This window comes from Sus scrofa, chromosome 15 (genome assembly GCF_054392235.1).
Source record: "Sus scrofa isolate SSC_HxYL_T2T_F1_AM1 chromosome 15, Sscrofa_HxYL_maternal_Yorkshire_Landrace_v2.0, whole genome shotgun sequence".
NCBI lineage: Eukaryota > Metazoa > Chordata > Mammalia > Artiodactyla > Suidae > Sus > Sus scrofa.
The window spans coordinates 78,621,992-78,637,166 of NC_139397.1; the positions used below are offsets into that span (position 1 = coordinate 78,621,992).

Consider the following 15,175-nt stretch of genomic DNA (forward strand, 5'->3'; position numbering starts at 1 on the left):
CCCTAACAGCTTTTCTTCAGGGAGTCTTCTTGCCACAGCCTCGGCCCTTCCAGAGACGGAAGGGTGGTCTGGTTCACGCAGTACCTGCACCAAAGCCATAAAAGACATTCCCTTGGAAAGCCACTGTTACAATGATTCTCATTAGCAGTGAGAATCCTCCTTCCATGCCCAGGGAGCAAGGTGAGTACAGGGAAGGGGAAACATGTTGATTAATATAGCCTACATTTATATATTTGTTTGCAACAGGTGTAAAATTTGGGGGTTAGACATGGAGAAGGAAAGCCAAGTTCCCACAGTTATAGAAAGAAATAATTAGATATTTCTTTTTTTACCCAGTCTTCCAGCTCAGTCATTTCCTAGAGACACAAAAGTCACATTCCTTTTCTCATGCTCAATGACCTTCATTCTAACACTTATCATTTGCTGATCTTCTACTGGAACCAGGCACACCATTGCTAAGAACTTTATATGTGTTATTTTATTTGAAGCACCTAAGAACCTGATAAGGCAACACTGAATGAACATGAACTCAATTGTACATGAATCTAAGGTCTGTGTTCCTATCATGCAACATTACTCCCTGGCGCAGCAAAATATCAGCACCTATGGAAACCAGAGGAGGTAGACTTTTCTCTCCCAGCATGCCCTGTAGACCAGGACCCAAAAATGTGTTAACATTGGGAGTACCGCAAAGGTACAGGAGCTTCCGTCTGTTCTTCAGAATTCCCAGTCATGTCCCCTATTTGATGACTGCTCTAAATCTTATGAGTGCTGGAGAATAGGTTATAGCATAGAGCTGTAATGGAAAGCATGCACCAAAAGGGAATTTGCAGAGGACCCCTGCATTACTAGGATAACACAGACATGTTGCAGTTCAGAGGTGAAGCTGTTAGTTCACATGGATCCACAAAAGTCCATGCCACTGTAGTGCACGGTCTACTAATGATAGTTTTGTCTCTTGTTTCGTGTAGAGTGTTTATGGTATGAGGGAGAAAGCTGGGGAAACACCTTTCCCCATGTGTCATAGAAAAATGAGAAAAGATCATCCTTGGCCGTGTTAACTAAGGCTAAGTGAGTAGTCTTTGCTCCTGTTTCAATAGCAATGGCTGCACATCCTTGGGGATAATGCTCATTTGAAAAGAAATGATGACATAAAACGTAGTGTCTCTACAACAGAATAGGGAGTGTTTCATATGAATGAGAAGTAAGAGAGAGAGTACTATGCTTCTAACACTTGAAAGAATTAGCAATTTCATCAAATTCAAAGGTAGAAAGGTTCAGAAAGGAGAAAGCCTCTTTTCTCTTAGAGCCTTCTCCCTGTTCATTGCAGCTAGAGTTCCATTTTGTTTCTTTATTCATAAAACATGTTTTACGTAGCAGCTTCCTGTTCCTAATCTTAAAACACGCTGACTTTCCAATTGTGGGGCTGATATTTAGTCACCAAAGTTTCTGAAGGCAGCACCAAAGTTAAGATATAAAAACTGATGTGCAGTATAAGAAAATGATTATGCAAAACACATCTGAAAGAAATGCAAATGTGTAAAGGAAAAAGAAGAGAGTAATACTTAAGCTACTTCCTTTGCACTTACTTAGACAAGACTTAATTTGACCTAACTCACTATCTCTGCAAATATGGCCATGAGAAAGCAGACAGCAAATAAGAAATGAAATTCTTAGTTTGGATAATAGAAACCCATAAAGACTATTAAAATTTTCCCAGTGCATGAGGCAATATACCAGTAAAGCCAAATGTTCCTAAGTGTTTCAAATAATAGTTATAAAATGTTGTCATTAAGGGGGAAAAAAGTACAAATTTCTCATTACATCCAGTATGAAAAGTTTAGTATTTTCAAAATGTAACAGGAACTATATGTGAGTATATGCAATCCTTATACACAATTACATATGCTTTCAAGCATTTCTAAATACTAAAGTATAGATTTCAAATCTGATATACAGTATAAAATGATTATGCAAACCACATTAGTAATATGAATTTTAAAATGTGCAATATAAAGAGTATTTCGCTCTCTTATTTATGGGTTGGCTGATATCACATATTTCTGATCAGTCTCAGACCTATAAGACTAAAGCAACTAAGAACAAGGAGCTGAGTATGTCTCATGAGGGTTATTTTATCCACTTGAATGTTTTCTTTCCTTGATGTACCTTGATGTACCAACAGACTGAAAAGCTACCAGAAACAGCCACACATTTTTGAAAACAAGTCACAGCATCTATCATTCTCTAAGTCTGACTTTATTCTTCCTCTGCAAATATCACATTATCAGTGCCATTTTTTTTCATTAAAAGTCTGGAAAATTTGAAAACTTCCCACCTGAATTTCAAATCCAAATGTTCCATTATCTTGCTTTTCCACAGTAACAAGCTTCCTGTAAAAAAAAAAAAAAAAAAAAAAAAGCTATGCATGAAAATCAAAGTATCACATTTGTCACATGCCTAACATTAAAAATAACTATTAATCAAAAATAGCTGACATTTATGTCAAGTATAGTATGTTTGACTATCTGTGTATGTGTTGTGTGTGTGCCTGTGTTAGCAACACCCTAGAAAACTGTGTTCCAAATATCTCTGTGAGAAACCAAAAATAAATAAATCTCTTTACCTTTGAGACCAGGAAAAGTCACCCAAAGAACTTGATCTCGTCAGAGCAAGCTGAAAAACATAAGCACAGTTATCGAAAGGTCCAAAGACACATCTGTAAAATGTTCTAAATCACAAAGGACTTTGTTCTTAATCACCTTGTTTGGCCCAGCTCCTGGGAAACTGTTACAAAGGCTGTAATTTCCATTCTCTAGTGATAGCAAAGGAGAGCTGGGAAAGGGACCATTCAGGCATTCCATTTGAAAGATTAAAAGAGGCTTTGATAATAACACCCTATGGCAAAAGAGTTAATGTAATGTGGCAAAACTCCAAAGCTTCCTAAAAGAACTTCATATCTAATCTGTATTTAAAATAGCCTCTGAAAGGTTAACCACAGCAATTTATAATTACACTGCAATCCAAAGAAAAATAACATCCATAGAATGACATATAAAACCCAAATACTTGACAGTTTTTGGAGATGCTGATGAAATTATTGTATGTATTGTAATAGTTCAATATGTTACTGTTTGAGCAGGATAAAATCATCTCTAAAGAATCAATATCCAGAAGCACAACTCAGATAAAACCAGAGACTCAAAACCTCAATTCTGTTTATGATTTATTTTTACAATAGTTTTAAGAAACCTCAGTATAGAAAATATCACCTTCAGTCCTCCTCATGCTTTGGGAAAAGATCATACAAACATACGCTTCTAGGATGCATTCTCCCATTACAAATAAAGGAAAAGTTAACAAAAGGTGGTAGCTTGTTTTCAAGTTAATTGTAGTGAATTTTTGTGTGTTTTTTATTTTGTTTATTTGCTTAAGAATGTTAAGCTTAGGATGTTAATTAGCTCTTTCTCAAGTGTTGATCCAGGGCTCCAAAGTATAAGCTCTTACTATTAGTTAATAGTTTAACTGGCAACCTATTAAGCTTGTCGTATATCAGTGAATACAGAAAATGTCAGGAGAGCAAAGCATAGTCAGTCTAAACAAATAAAAATAAAATAGAGTATGAGAGCCAAAAAGACAAAAGCACATAGAAGTAATTAATGCATAAATAAAGCCTTCATCAAGGCATATGTTAGGGGAGAAACCCATATTACTGCAAGGAATTTGAATTATTGAGTACAAAATGCCAGAATTCTCACAAATTTCCTGGCTGGGTATTCACAATTTTATCCTGATAAGTACCATGAACAAGGTGGAGACTATTCTATGTAGTGGGCTCCCTTCTTGTAGAAGAGAGCAATAAACTTGATATGCCCAAGTATTTTGAATCTCTCTCTTACCTTGTACTCACATTTTCTTAATCTATTTTCATTATTTGCATTTGCTTGGCTTTTATCCTTATTTTGGATTGTAAAGTGCTTTGGTAGGTCATAGCTAATCATGATATCTATAAATCATAACTAGAATTTATATTTTAAGATATTGCCATTGCCATCAATATTCATCAGATTATGAACGTATTCATATATGTGTATTTATACAAAGGGCATACTGGATTAAACACTTCTGTTGATAATTATCTGTATGCTTTGGGCCTCTTGGGGAATGTATTTGTTTTACTTTCTACCCCAATGCCCAGCACAGGATCTAGAATAGAGTGGAAATGTGAAAAGAGCTAAATAGACAAACTCAAAAACTCAAAAACTCAAAAAAAAAAAACAAAAAAAACAACCACCTCAAACCCAAAACAGAAACAACCATAGAAAAAGGACTAATAGAAAATAAATTATGTTAATAATGCCTTAGTACACAAGAGCTAAATGAATGAATGGTGACAAGAATTAATGAATCCCTAAAATTTTGAGCTTTTCCTCATCAATTTTAAATATCTTTTTGCTAAGCAAATAATCATAGCATTGATGGGAACCCCAAGATGTCATCTTGTCCGCTGTTAACCTACCTTCAACATAAAAAATCATTCTAGGTAGATTCAAATACAAAATTGCTTAATTCCACAAGATAAATCCAAGACCTCTAGAGAAAAAGATATGTCTCCACCTCCCTCGGGCTAGCATTTCTCTCTCACTAATTGACTAGATGAAAATGGAAATATCTGCCTAGCACAAAAGTGAGGTGCAGAGCAGAGCAGATACGAAATTCCTCTGGACTTACTGATCCGGGTCATCAGTGACACACATGCAAAGATCAGACCAAATCAAATTATAAATTAGTTTCCACTCTGGATTAGCAATGAGCCTGTCATAGGCACCTAATATTTAAATAAAAAACAATTTAAATAAATTAGGCACCATCAAGTTCTCTGACACGTGCCACATCTTGACACAGTGTCTACTTGTTTTTGATCTGGGCTGTCAGACTCAGGCGATGTGGAAAGGAAAGTTCTCAGGGTTCAACCAAACTATCTGCCTAAGTGAAAAGAAGTATGTCTGAGGTCTTATCAAAGGTCTCACGTTTAGAAAAAGTTTTCTCTGCCGCCTCTTCCCTAGAGTGAGCTGCCCTCTTCTAGGCTCTGACCAGTGGAGCCTTTGCTCCCCAGGCTGCCCCCGCAGCCAGCACCTTTTCTCAGGACTGTAGGGATGACAAAATCTCATGAATGAGGAACTGGTGTGCAATGAACAGCATATGCTGGCAACAGCTGTCTTTTATTACACATTATCTAATATGAGAAATCTAGGTTTAGCAATTTGGCAGGGCTGCAAACTACACATTCAATTATGACTGCTGAGTAGACAAAGCTCCTTAACTCCTTGCTAGCCTCTAATATAAAGATGCCTGGGGTAGGGCTAGGATCCTGCATCTTTTGTTTTTAGTCAAATGGCTTAAAAGATCAGACATTAATATTAAAATTGCAATTTTTGCTGCTATGCGGTGATTCACAACGTCCCTCTTTATTGAGAAACCAAGACTGTACTTCAGCTGTTAGTCTGCGGAAAATAAAAATAATCTGCAGCTGAACCAGATAACCAGCTCCTCAGAGGAACTTGAAGTTCAATACTGTAGCCACTTTGGCTGCTAAGTAACAGCCTGTTACTTCCTGTCCCCACTGTGTACTCATTTCCTGAAAATGTTGAGGGTGGGGGGAGGGGAGGATACCTATTCACAGGTGAAGCATTTTTGGTTTATTGTTTGTTTCAAAAGTTCCCAAATTCTGTGCTCTGCTCCCTTTCCAGTCCCCTGTGTGATTCTTCCCAATTGTTCCATCAATATAGCTTTTTTTACACTTTTAAGTCAGGAGCTTTAGGAGGGCAGTGCTCCACAGAAATATTCTAAAATATAGTAAAATAGTGGAGCTGAACTCAATATCTTACCTTATAATAAGGGCCCTTAAGGAACCCAACTAGAACACAATAGCTTCCTAGGAAAGTCTCATGGGCTCACAAACTTCTTTTTCAAGAAAAAAAAAATTTTTATATTGTTTCTAAACACAGCACAGTATGGATTAGAGAATACTTTTCAAATTCTTTCAAAGTGAAATTAACTGTTTTCTACTAAAAGTATCCATTAAATGATCAAAATATCTTGTTTCCATGAGGAATACTTGGGAGTTTTGGTAACAGGTGGGTGTGTGGACAGAAATAATGTAAAAGCTCCTGAAGGGCAGAACCCATCCCAGAAATATAAGCATTACAGGGTTTGGCACAATATTTTGTATCTGAACTTATAAGTGAAATTACCCTTTCAGAAGTTGTCTGTTTAGTAATAATTCATTAATCAAAAGAAAACCAGGCAAAGAGTGTTACCACTAATGCACACTGAGGCTTCTCATCTGTCAGGTTTTCACTACAGCATTTGGTGAAAACTACTGTCCAAGGACAACTTACTACCCTTGGGCATAAGGTCCACTAGCGACTCCCTTAGCACTGCAATATTTATCAGGATACTTTTACTTCCGCCTTCCTACAGCATTTTCCACTATAAGAGATTTTTTTTTTCCCTAAAACTATGTTCACAATTAGGATCTGTGCTGGGGTGTGTGTCACTTCCTACAAATACAGGTATTGAGATAATATGCACATACAGTGTCTATTTTTAAACAACGTTGAGTATCAACACCGCAGTGATTTTCAAGATTAATCTGAAACTACAGGCTAACCAGATATAGCTTTGCAGAAACCAAAGCCAACAATAACAAGAAGCAGGAATTGTTGACGTCAGTGCAGAAGGGTTGAAAATAACTGTGGGCAGAGAAACACCTGCTCGTGGGATTGCCGCACAGGGATCTCATTGCCTGCAATTCAGTCAGTGCCAAATGGGTGATTCTTCTTCAAAAACCAGTTAAAGGAAATGAATATCCATTTGGAAAATTCTGAACTGTTGGGATAAACTTGCATCAAGTCTCAATGATGATAACTGTACAGAATCAAGAATTAGAAATATCCAAGAGGTTTTGTTTTGATTTTTTTTTTTCCCTTAAAGTAATTCTCACAGCAGTAAAAAAGAAAGAAAGAAAGGAAGCTGTTCAATTAGGAGGAGGCTGATGGGAAGGAATATGAGAAAAGGGTGAAGACCTAAAAATGATGAGAACATATGAATAAAATAATTGGTGTGGAAATGTGTGTATATGTGTACATATATATTATACAGACTACATACACACACACGTGCATCCCATATGCCTAAATCCCTCTTCTTCCAATGACCCCCTACTGACTACATCTTTTCAGTTCCTGCTATCTTTGCTCAGACTTAAAACCAGAAGTGACTCCTCCTTCTTCATTACCTTTCATAGTCAAGTCTTTGGGTCTTTTCCCCATTTCCCAGTTCCTCTTTCTCCAAAAGTTGCTCCCTTACTCACCGACAGGTCTCTACCCACTACGACAAACACATTTCTAGAGTAAGTTTTCTAAAAACTTCTGCTCAAACATGCTCAGTTGTACTGGTCAAATTACTGCTTCCTCAGGCAAAGTGTCCAAGTGTTAAGTAAAGCAGCCTAGCTCTGAGGTCTCCTTTCCCCTCCCTTCCCACACAGACACTCTCCAGGTCTGCCTAATACCATAACGTGTGGCTACTTAAACTGCTCTAAGGGCCCTAAGACCTATGCCTCAGCATTTTAATTATTCCTTTGCTCTGGAATACCCTTCAATATCTGGAATCTCTATCCTTCAAGGTCGTTTTCAAAGACATAGTTGGATTAGAGCATGTGTGCAATTTTACATTGTGTAATGCCTATTTGGTCTGTTTACTCACTTGTAAACACTGAAATGCCAAGAAATGTGCCTTCTCATCTTTGTACACCCTACAGTGCTCTACATCTGAAAAGTGAATAAAGATTTTGATACTTCCCACAGCTGCTTTATTTTCAGATAGTAAATTGATAGAAATGTTTATTATTTTAAGTTTAACCTTATAAAAGCAGTTTCAGATGGAAAAAGATCAATAACCCAAACCATGGCAAGTTATTCCCTTATCTTCATTATGAAAAATATCAAGGAATCAGCTATGTCATGACTGAAAAATGATAGTGACTCTCCTATATTCTATAACTCTCTAATCCTGAAATTAGAAGGCTTAAGATGAACACATGATGGCATACAAGTTTTAAGGGCAAAAATTCATGCTTTAATACACTTCTAAATATGCTCTGTATGAGCACTATATCTAAATTCAGATATGTATATGGGGCATTATAGTAACTTATTTAACCAAAATCTGAAGATGTGTTTTGGTTTATTTATTTTTTCTACAAACTGGAAATTAAAAAATGAAAAAAGTCACAATAAATCCAGTTGGACTTGCATTTTTCCAAATGAGTTTACCTCTTTAGGGAATTACTTTTCAATAAAAATTAAAATAATGGCATAATTATTGACTCATACTGCATGTCAGTCACTCTTTTAAGTACCATAAATTTCCTCACCTAAGCCATGGAAGAACCCCAGAGGGTGGTTCTATTATTATCTTAATTTTAGAAAAAAGAAAACTGAATCTTAGAGAAGCAAGTGATTTACTCAAGATTCCACAACTAGTAAGTGGTGGATCTTGCACCCACTTATCCAAAAAAAGTCTTAATGCCCAATAGCGTGAGGTATGTGCTGGTGCCCCAGAACTGAAGATAATTGAGTCAAAAAAAATTTGTCCTTAAAAAAAGTATTCTCATTGGATTACGAACTGAAACAACTAGTAAGGGCTGGAAGGGAGGCTGGGTGGGAAGGAATCAATGAGAGACATACAGGAAAAATGAATAATAATTCTCAAACTGGTCCTGACTATATGTATCATCTTCAAGTTGATGTACTTAATGATTTTTCCTTTCATCTGAACAGCTCTTCAAATGAAAAGAAACAAACAAAACAAACAAACAAACAAAAATCTTCTTTCAAGTTTTGCCTTTAAAAATGTTTTCTTATGGTCTTTAATCAACTAGTCCATGAACTCTCTGGGCTCCTTACATCCTTCCTCACCCACATCTGAGCCACTAATTCCAAAGCCTCTAAAATGGCATTTTTAACATGCAATCAGGCAAACAGATCACTCTGCTCTCAAGAGAACATGAACATGTTCTAAAAGGTACAAAATAGCAATCATACCTGCTTTCTTCCTCGAGGTAAAGTAGCCACAGTGTCTGCCAGCATTTGAAGCCTTCTATTATCATCCATGGGAAAGCTGCCTGTTGTGAGTGTGGAGTAAGAGCTACAGGCTTGCCCAGCACAGTACTCCACAAAATTGCCATTGCTACTCTGCTGCAGGAGCCTTTGTAAAGACATTGTGAATAAAGATTACTCCAGCTAGCACATGGTTGAGTGGCCTTGCAGGATGGGGGAAGCTCAAAGTATAACCCTCAAACAAGTAATCAAAAGTAGCAAAGCAGAAAAAGCCCATGTGACTTCTGTGGTTTGAGGCACTTGTTACACAAACGCTATCCTCCAGTTCACTCCCATTTCTCAGTGCTTTTTTTTCTTTAAGGCCCTGAGAAAACTTAAAGCCAGTTTTTACCATTAAAACACATTGACCTTTTTTTTCCTCTTTCAAAGGGCCAGAACTCTTATACTTTCATGTTCTATGGCAAGTTGTATTCAAAATACCATCTGCTTTTTTTTTTTTTAAACAAGTAAAAAAGAAAAACTTCCCAAAGTTCTGACATTTGTTTGCCATCCACTCACCTACTTAGTACAGGCAGCAGGCAGCACAATATAAAAGTCAGGATGTGTGGACATTGAGTACTTGTGAATATCAGCCAAGACTTATAGGGTCCAGTCATAATATTCTCTCATGAAGTCCTTGTAATGTGCTTTCCCTAGCTCATTACTATTCATCAAAAGTACATTATATCTACCACATAGGCTGTGACCATTCAGCATTCTTTTGGTTGCCCTTCAACTGCTTTGACCTCACTAAAATTATCCATCATCTTTACAAAGAAAAATTGGAAGGGAAGACCAGCACATTTAAAGCACAATGTTGGCCACATCTTAGACTGAACTTTGCTGCAGCATCAGCAAGTAGTCCCAGGGGAGGAATGATGGAGAGGCCATGAAAGTAAGAAGCAAACCAAGGTGGCACAGGGTGGCCAGCTGGTCCCTGTTTGTGCCTATGGGCCAAAGGCACCATTGTGAAGTATTCAAGATCTTAGATAATTTTATTGGTGGGGGTTGCGGACATGAAGTTTCAAGAGAATTGCTTTCAAAGGAGAGGAGGAGCAGGGGATGTAAGCCAAAGGAAGATTCAAAACAAAAATCAAAATGAGAAGTTCTGCACAGCATAAAAAGTCAACTGTTATTTTCAAAGTCATTTGGAAGGTCAAAAGTAGAATTTTAAAGAGTCAGAAAGTCTTTGAAATAAAATGGCAGTCAAGGTGAATTCAGCTCAACCAGAACCTACCAAATGTAAATCGTAAAATCTTCTGAGTTAACAGTGCTTCAAGAGATGGAGCCACCTCAGAAATTTTTAAAACCCTATCATAGCATGACTCATTACCATTGGAATTGGATTATGACATGAACAAAATGATGTCTCCAAAGACATATAAAGATCTAAATCAGAGATTACAAACACATTTGCCTTCAGGGTTTAGGTAGGTAAAATAATACAATATAAATGTGTAAAACAAAGGGGAGTAGTAGAGACTTTGGCAACTAAAGAATAAGACAATGATAAAGACATTTATGTAATACATATGTGTGTCCGTGATAGAGAAAAAGGAAGAGAGATTGATTTTAAAAACACCTCCAGGCTATAAAGTGCATGACCTATTATTTGAGGGGAGCAATCTACCTCTCCTCTGGGAATTTTATAAAATTAGGTAAACATTTTAAAGTTTCAAAATGTCAAATGGAAATTACATATTTGCTTGATATAAGGCCTCATAGGCCAACCAACAACAAAGTTTTACAGATGGTGCTAAAATTTTATCAATTTAGTTGCATAATATTAATTTTAAGCTAATTATAAACATCTATTATTAAATTAAGAAATTGGAAAGTACATTATTTTTCATTTAATTTTTCATTTAATTAATGAAATGTGTTTAACAAGTAGAATATTTCAAATCCCATGAGATCCATGGCTATAAAATCTGAGTCAATGCAGATTTGACATTCAGCAAGTACTTACCAGTATAGGCACAATTTTTTGTTTTTTAGGACCACACCCACAGCATATGGAGGTTCCCAGGCTAGGGGGTCAAATCAGAGCTGTAGCTGCTGGCCTATGCCACACAGCCACAGCAACGTGGGATCCAAGCCTCCTCTGTGACCTACGCCATAGCTCACGGTAACGCTGGATACTTAACCCACTGAGCAAGGCCAGGGATGGAAACTGTGTCCCCCATGGAGGCTAGTCAGCTTCATTTCCGCTGAGCCCTGAGAGGAACTCTACAATTTTTAATTACATATTAATGACCTGGTCTATTTTAATTGTTCAGTTCCCTGTTCTGATTGTCAGGACCTGTGTCATACTAGTTACCAAACATTTTAAATAGCATTCCTGATCAAAAGTATCCTTTGTGATAAAATGTGGGGAAAAACTTATCTTTCATACAAATGTCACTTCAATCCTCAAACCCTTCATTCACAAAGGTGTTCTACTATTTACAACATCTCTTTTCTATTGAATTTCCTTACGACAATTATGGTAGCCTGAAACTCCCTTCCCCTTCAGCATCCCCTTTATTTTATAATAAAATGAAACCAGATCAAGGAACCTACCTACTCAAAAGATTTCAGGAGATTCCCCAATGTCCATAAAATAAAATTTAAATTTAAATTAAATTAAAAGAATTCCAAGTTGTTACCTAACTTCACCTCTGAAATGTCATTATCATTTTTTTTTCAGATCTTCTTTTAAGACTTAGCATATTATAGTCAGGGTAAAGTTACTTGTACACAAGTTTGTTTCTAAACTAATTTCCTTGAGCACAAGGATCATCTATCTTTAAATGTACACTCATGTCCTATATTTATACTGTTCAATAAATCTTTATTAATGAAAGAAAATGGGTAGAGCAGTAGATATTTAACAAAAGAAATTAAACAATATTGTTTTGAAGCATCAAAGAAAAACTAAACTGGTAGAAAAATTTTGTACTATGAATCCATATTCCAAAGTACTATATTCTTCTATTAGGTGTTATCTGGAAGATATGAAGGGAATCTTTTACAGTACTCAAAGTAGTCAAAAAAAATCATGAGGTGAGATCCAGGTTATTTTGCCAGTGCTGTACCAAATTTTCAAGATAAATATAAATTTTATATAAATTATCCCAGATAAAAAAAGATGGATTCTCTAAAGCTAATTAATCTGATTCTAAACTATATAGAGAGGACAAAAAAGGGAGAAAAGAAGAGAGGAGGGAAGGAAGGAAGGGAGAAGAAGAGGGAGGAAATTAAACTAATCTCACTTATTCTGATACAAACATCCTAATTCAAATATCAAATTGAGTCCAATAGTGTATTAAAAATAATATTTCTCAATGAAGTAGGATGCATCCCAGGAATACAAGAATAGTTCAACATTAGGATATAAACATATCAGAAATGACTAAATTTCTGGATGAAAGAAGAAATTCAATGCAATAAACACCAACAGTGGCATGATTCATCTTTGCTTTGAAAAATCCCAAGTTAAGTTAGGAATAGAAGGAAAATTTTCCTAACATAATGAATGATCTGCCAGAAACATTCACCAAATATCATCTTCAGTGTTGAAATGTTTTTCCAGTACAGTGAGAAGGAAAGCAGTGATGATAATAACACTCACTACTGATCACTGTTTCACTCCATCTCATAGATAGTAGGTATAGAATTTGTAAAGAAAAAGACAAAACTGTAAGGTTTGTTGGTGATGTGGTTGCATAACTAAAAGATCCAAGACAATCCACCAAAGAACAGACTTAGTAAGATAGTTTTCCTAAATGTATGAGTCAAAGGATAATATATAATAATAAATAAATTTCTTATACAGCAGCAGTGGTCAGTGGGCGATACGGATTTGTAATAATGGAGGAAAGAAATACTATCAAAATAGCCAAAGAGTCATAATTCAGGATTTGACAAGCATTTTTAAGATATTATGAAGAATTTATAAAGTCCAGAGTAAGGGAAAAAAATATTATGTTCCTTTATAAGAAGAGTTGTTCTTATAAAGATGTCTATTACCCTCAAATTTTCTGATTTTGAATGTATTGCAAATCAAAATCTACGCAGGATTTTGTTTGCCTGCTTGTTTATAAAATCTGACATACATTCTTACACTCATTTGAAAGATACATTGCAAAGACTAGTTAAGAAAAATGTTTAAATACTAATGGTAAAGGATAGAGGTAAGGATGATATTGAGAAAATAACCACATATGGACATAAGAAAATACTAGAACTGAACTGTCAAATAGAATACATCAATGAAGAGAAAAGTGACAGACTGAACGTTTGGGATAGAGAAACCCAAAACATATCCATGCATAGGATTTTAATTCATTAGGAAAAAAATAACCCCCTTCAATAAATGAGGTTGGTACTCATGTGGAAACAATTATGTCATAATTTTTTATTACATTATAATAATAGAGAGTTCAATGTAAAAATAATTTTAAAAATATAAAGTAAGGAGTTCCCACTGTGGTTCAGCAGATAAGAACCCAACATAGGGTCTCTGAGGATGCTGATTTGATCCTTGGCCTCTCTCAGTGGGTTAAGGAGCCAGCATTGTCACAAGCTGTGGCATAAGTCACAAATATGGCTCAGATTCAGCTTTGCTGTGGCTGTGGCGTAGGCCTCAGCTGCAGCTCTGATTTGACTCCTAGCCCAGTAACTTCCATATGCTGCAGGTGTGGCTATAGAAAGAAATATGTATATATATTATATATGTGTGTGTGTGTGTGTATATATATATATAATGTATGTATAATAGCATAAAATAGAGAATAGAATAGTTTAGAAAAATTAGATTGTGAATGGAATCTAAAAGTCCATTAGCAATACAAAAATTTAAAGTTTCTGTTCAATGAAAGCTATAATGTACATAGGTTAAAGCTAAGTGGCAGCAAGAAATTATTTGTAGCAATTGATTAAAGGCCAAAATACATTAAAAATACTTTAAATTGTGCTTTGAAGAAAAATACTTTTAAATGAACAAAGGCTATGAATAGATTCTTTACAGAAAAAGCACAAATAATCAATGTACTTATTAAAGGATATTCAAACTTATTAGTAAGAAAAAAAGTAAACCTTTAATAACAGCTAGATACTGATTTTTGCCCACCAAAAATGAACAAAATCCAAAAACTGGTGATACCCAGTACTGGCAAAGTTACAAGTAAATAGGCTCTTAACACTTTGTAGGAATATAAATAAAGCTTAATTAGTAGGGTGATTTAACAGTATTGAAATTTAAAACATGCACACCAGGAATTCTACCTTTAAGAATTCACCTTACAAAAGTACTATTACGAGTGCAGAAAACAGGAACAATTCTAGCAGCATTGTTTATAATTGTAAAAAAGTGGAGTTTTAAATGTATAGCAATTGAGAAGCATCTAAGTTACGATAATTTAATTCACCTAGAATACTCTGCAGCCATTAAAGAGTATAAAATAAACATTTATATGCATAAAGTTCTTTAAGACAAAGGGAAAAGATAGAGGAACAAAGTGCATAACATAATCCCATTTATTCCTTTTTTCTTAAAGAAAGATCACAAATGTACATGTACACTAACATATCAACATAGAAAATACCATGCGTATATGGATAGTCCCCCATTTATGATGGTCCGACTTAGGATCTTTTTGACGTTATGGTGAAAGCAGTAGCATTCAGTAGAAACCATACTTTGAATTGCGAATTGTGGCCTTTTTCAGGCTAGAAGTATACTTTCTCATGGTGCTGGGCAGGGCAGCAAGCCATAGCTCCCAGGCAGTCACATGATCACAAGGGTAAACACCCCATACATTTCACCATTCTGTACCCATACAACCATTCTGTTTTTCACTTTCAGTGCATTACTTAATAATTTACATGAGGTATTCATCTCTTTTTAATTTTTATTTATTTTTTGTCTTTTTGCCTTTTCTAGGGCCACTTCCCATGGCATATGGAGGTTCCCAGGCTAGGGGTCGAATCAGAGCTGTAGCACCACAGCTCACAGCAATGCCAGATCCTCA

General features: G+C 35.8%; 1 protein-coding gene across 3 annotated transcripts in view; it reads right to left on the bottom strand.

The window, feature by feature from the left end:
• Positions 1-15,175, bottom strand: part of CYTIP (cytohesin 1 interacting protein) — a 68,113-nt gene that overhangs the window by 19,655 nt on the left and 33,283 nt on the right. For 2 of the 3 annotated variants that reach the window (XM_003483653.5, XM_085001103.1), the window contains exons 1-3: positions 9,108-9,353; positions 2,627-2,676; positions 2,339-2,393 (exon numbers count right to left, since the gene is read on the bottom strand). In XM_003483653.5, coding sequence (XP_003483701.1) covers positions 2,339-2,393; positions 2,627-2,676; positions 9,108-9,284 — 282 coding nt within the window. In that variant the 5' untranslated portion in view covers positions 9,285-9,353. Of the gene's footprint in view, positions 1-2,338; positions 2,394-2,626; positions 2,677-9,107; positions 9,354-15,175 lie in introns of those variants that run through there. The other variant, XM_021074749.2, reaches the window with a different exon arrangement.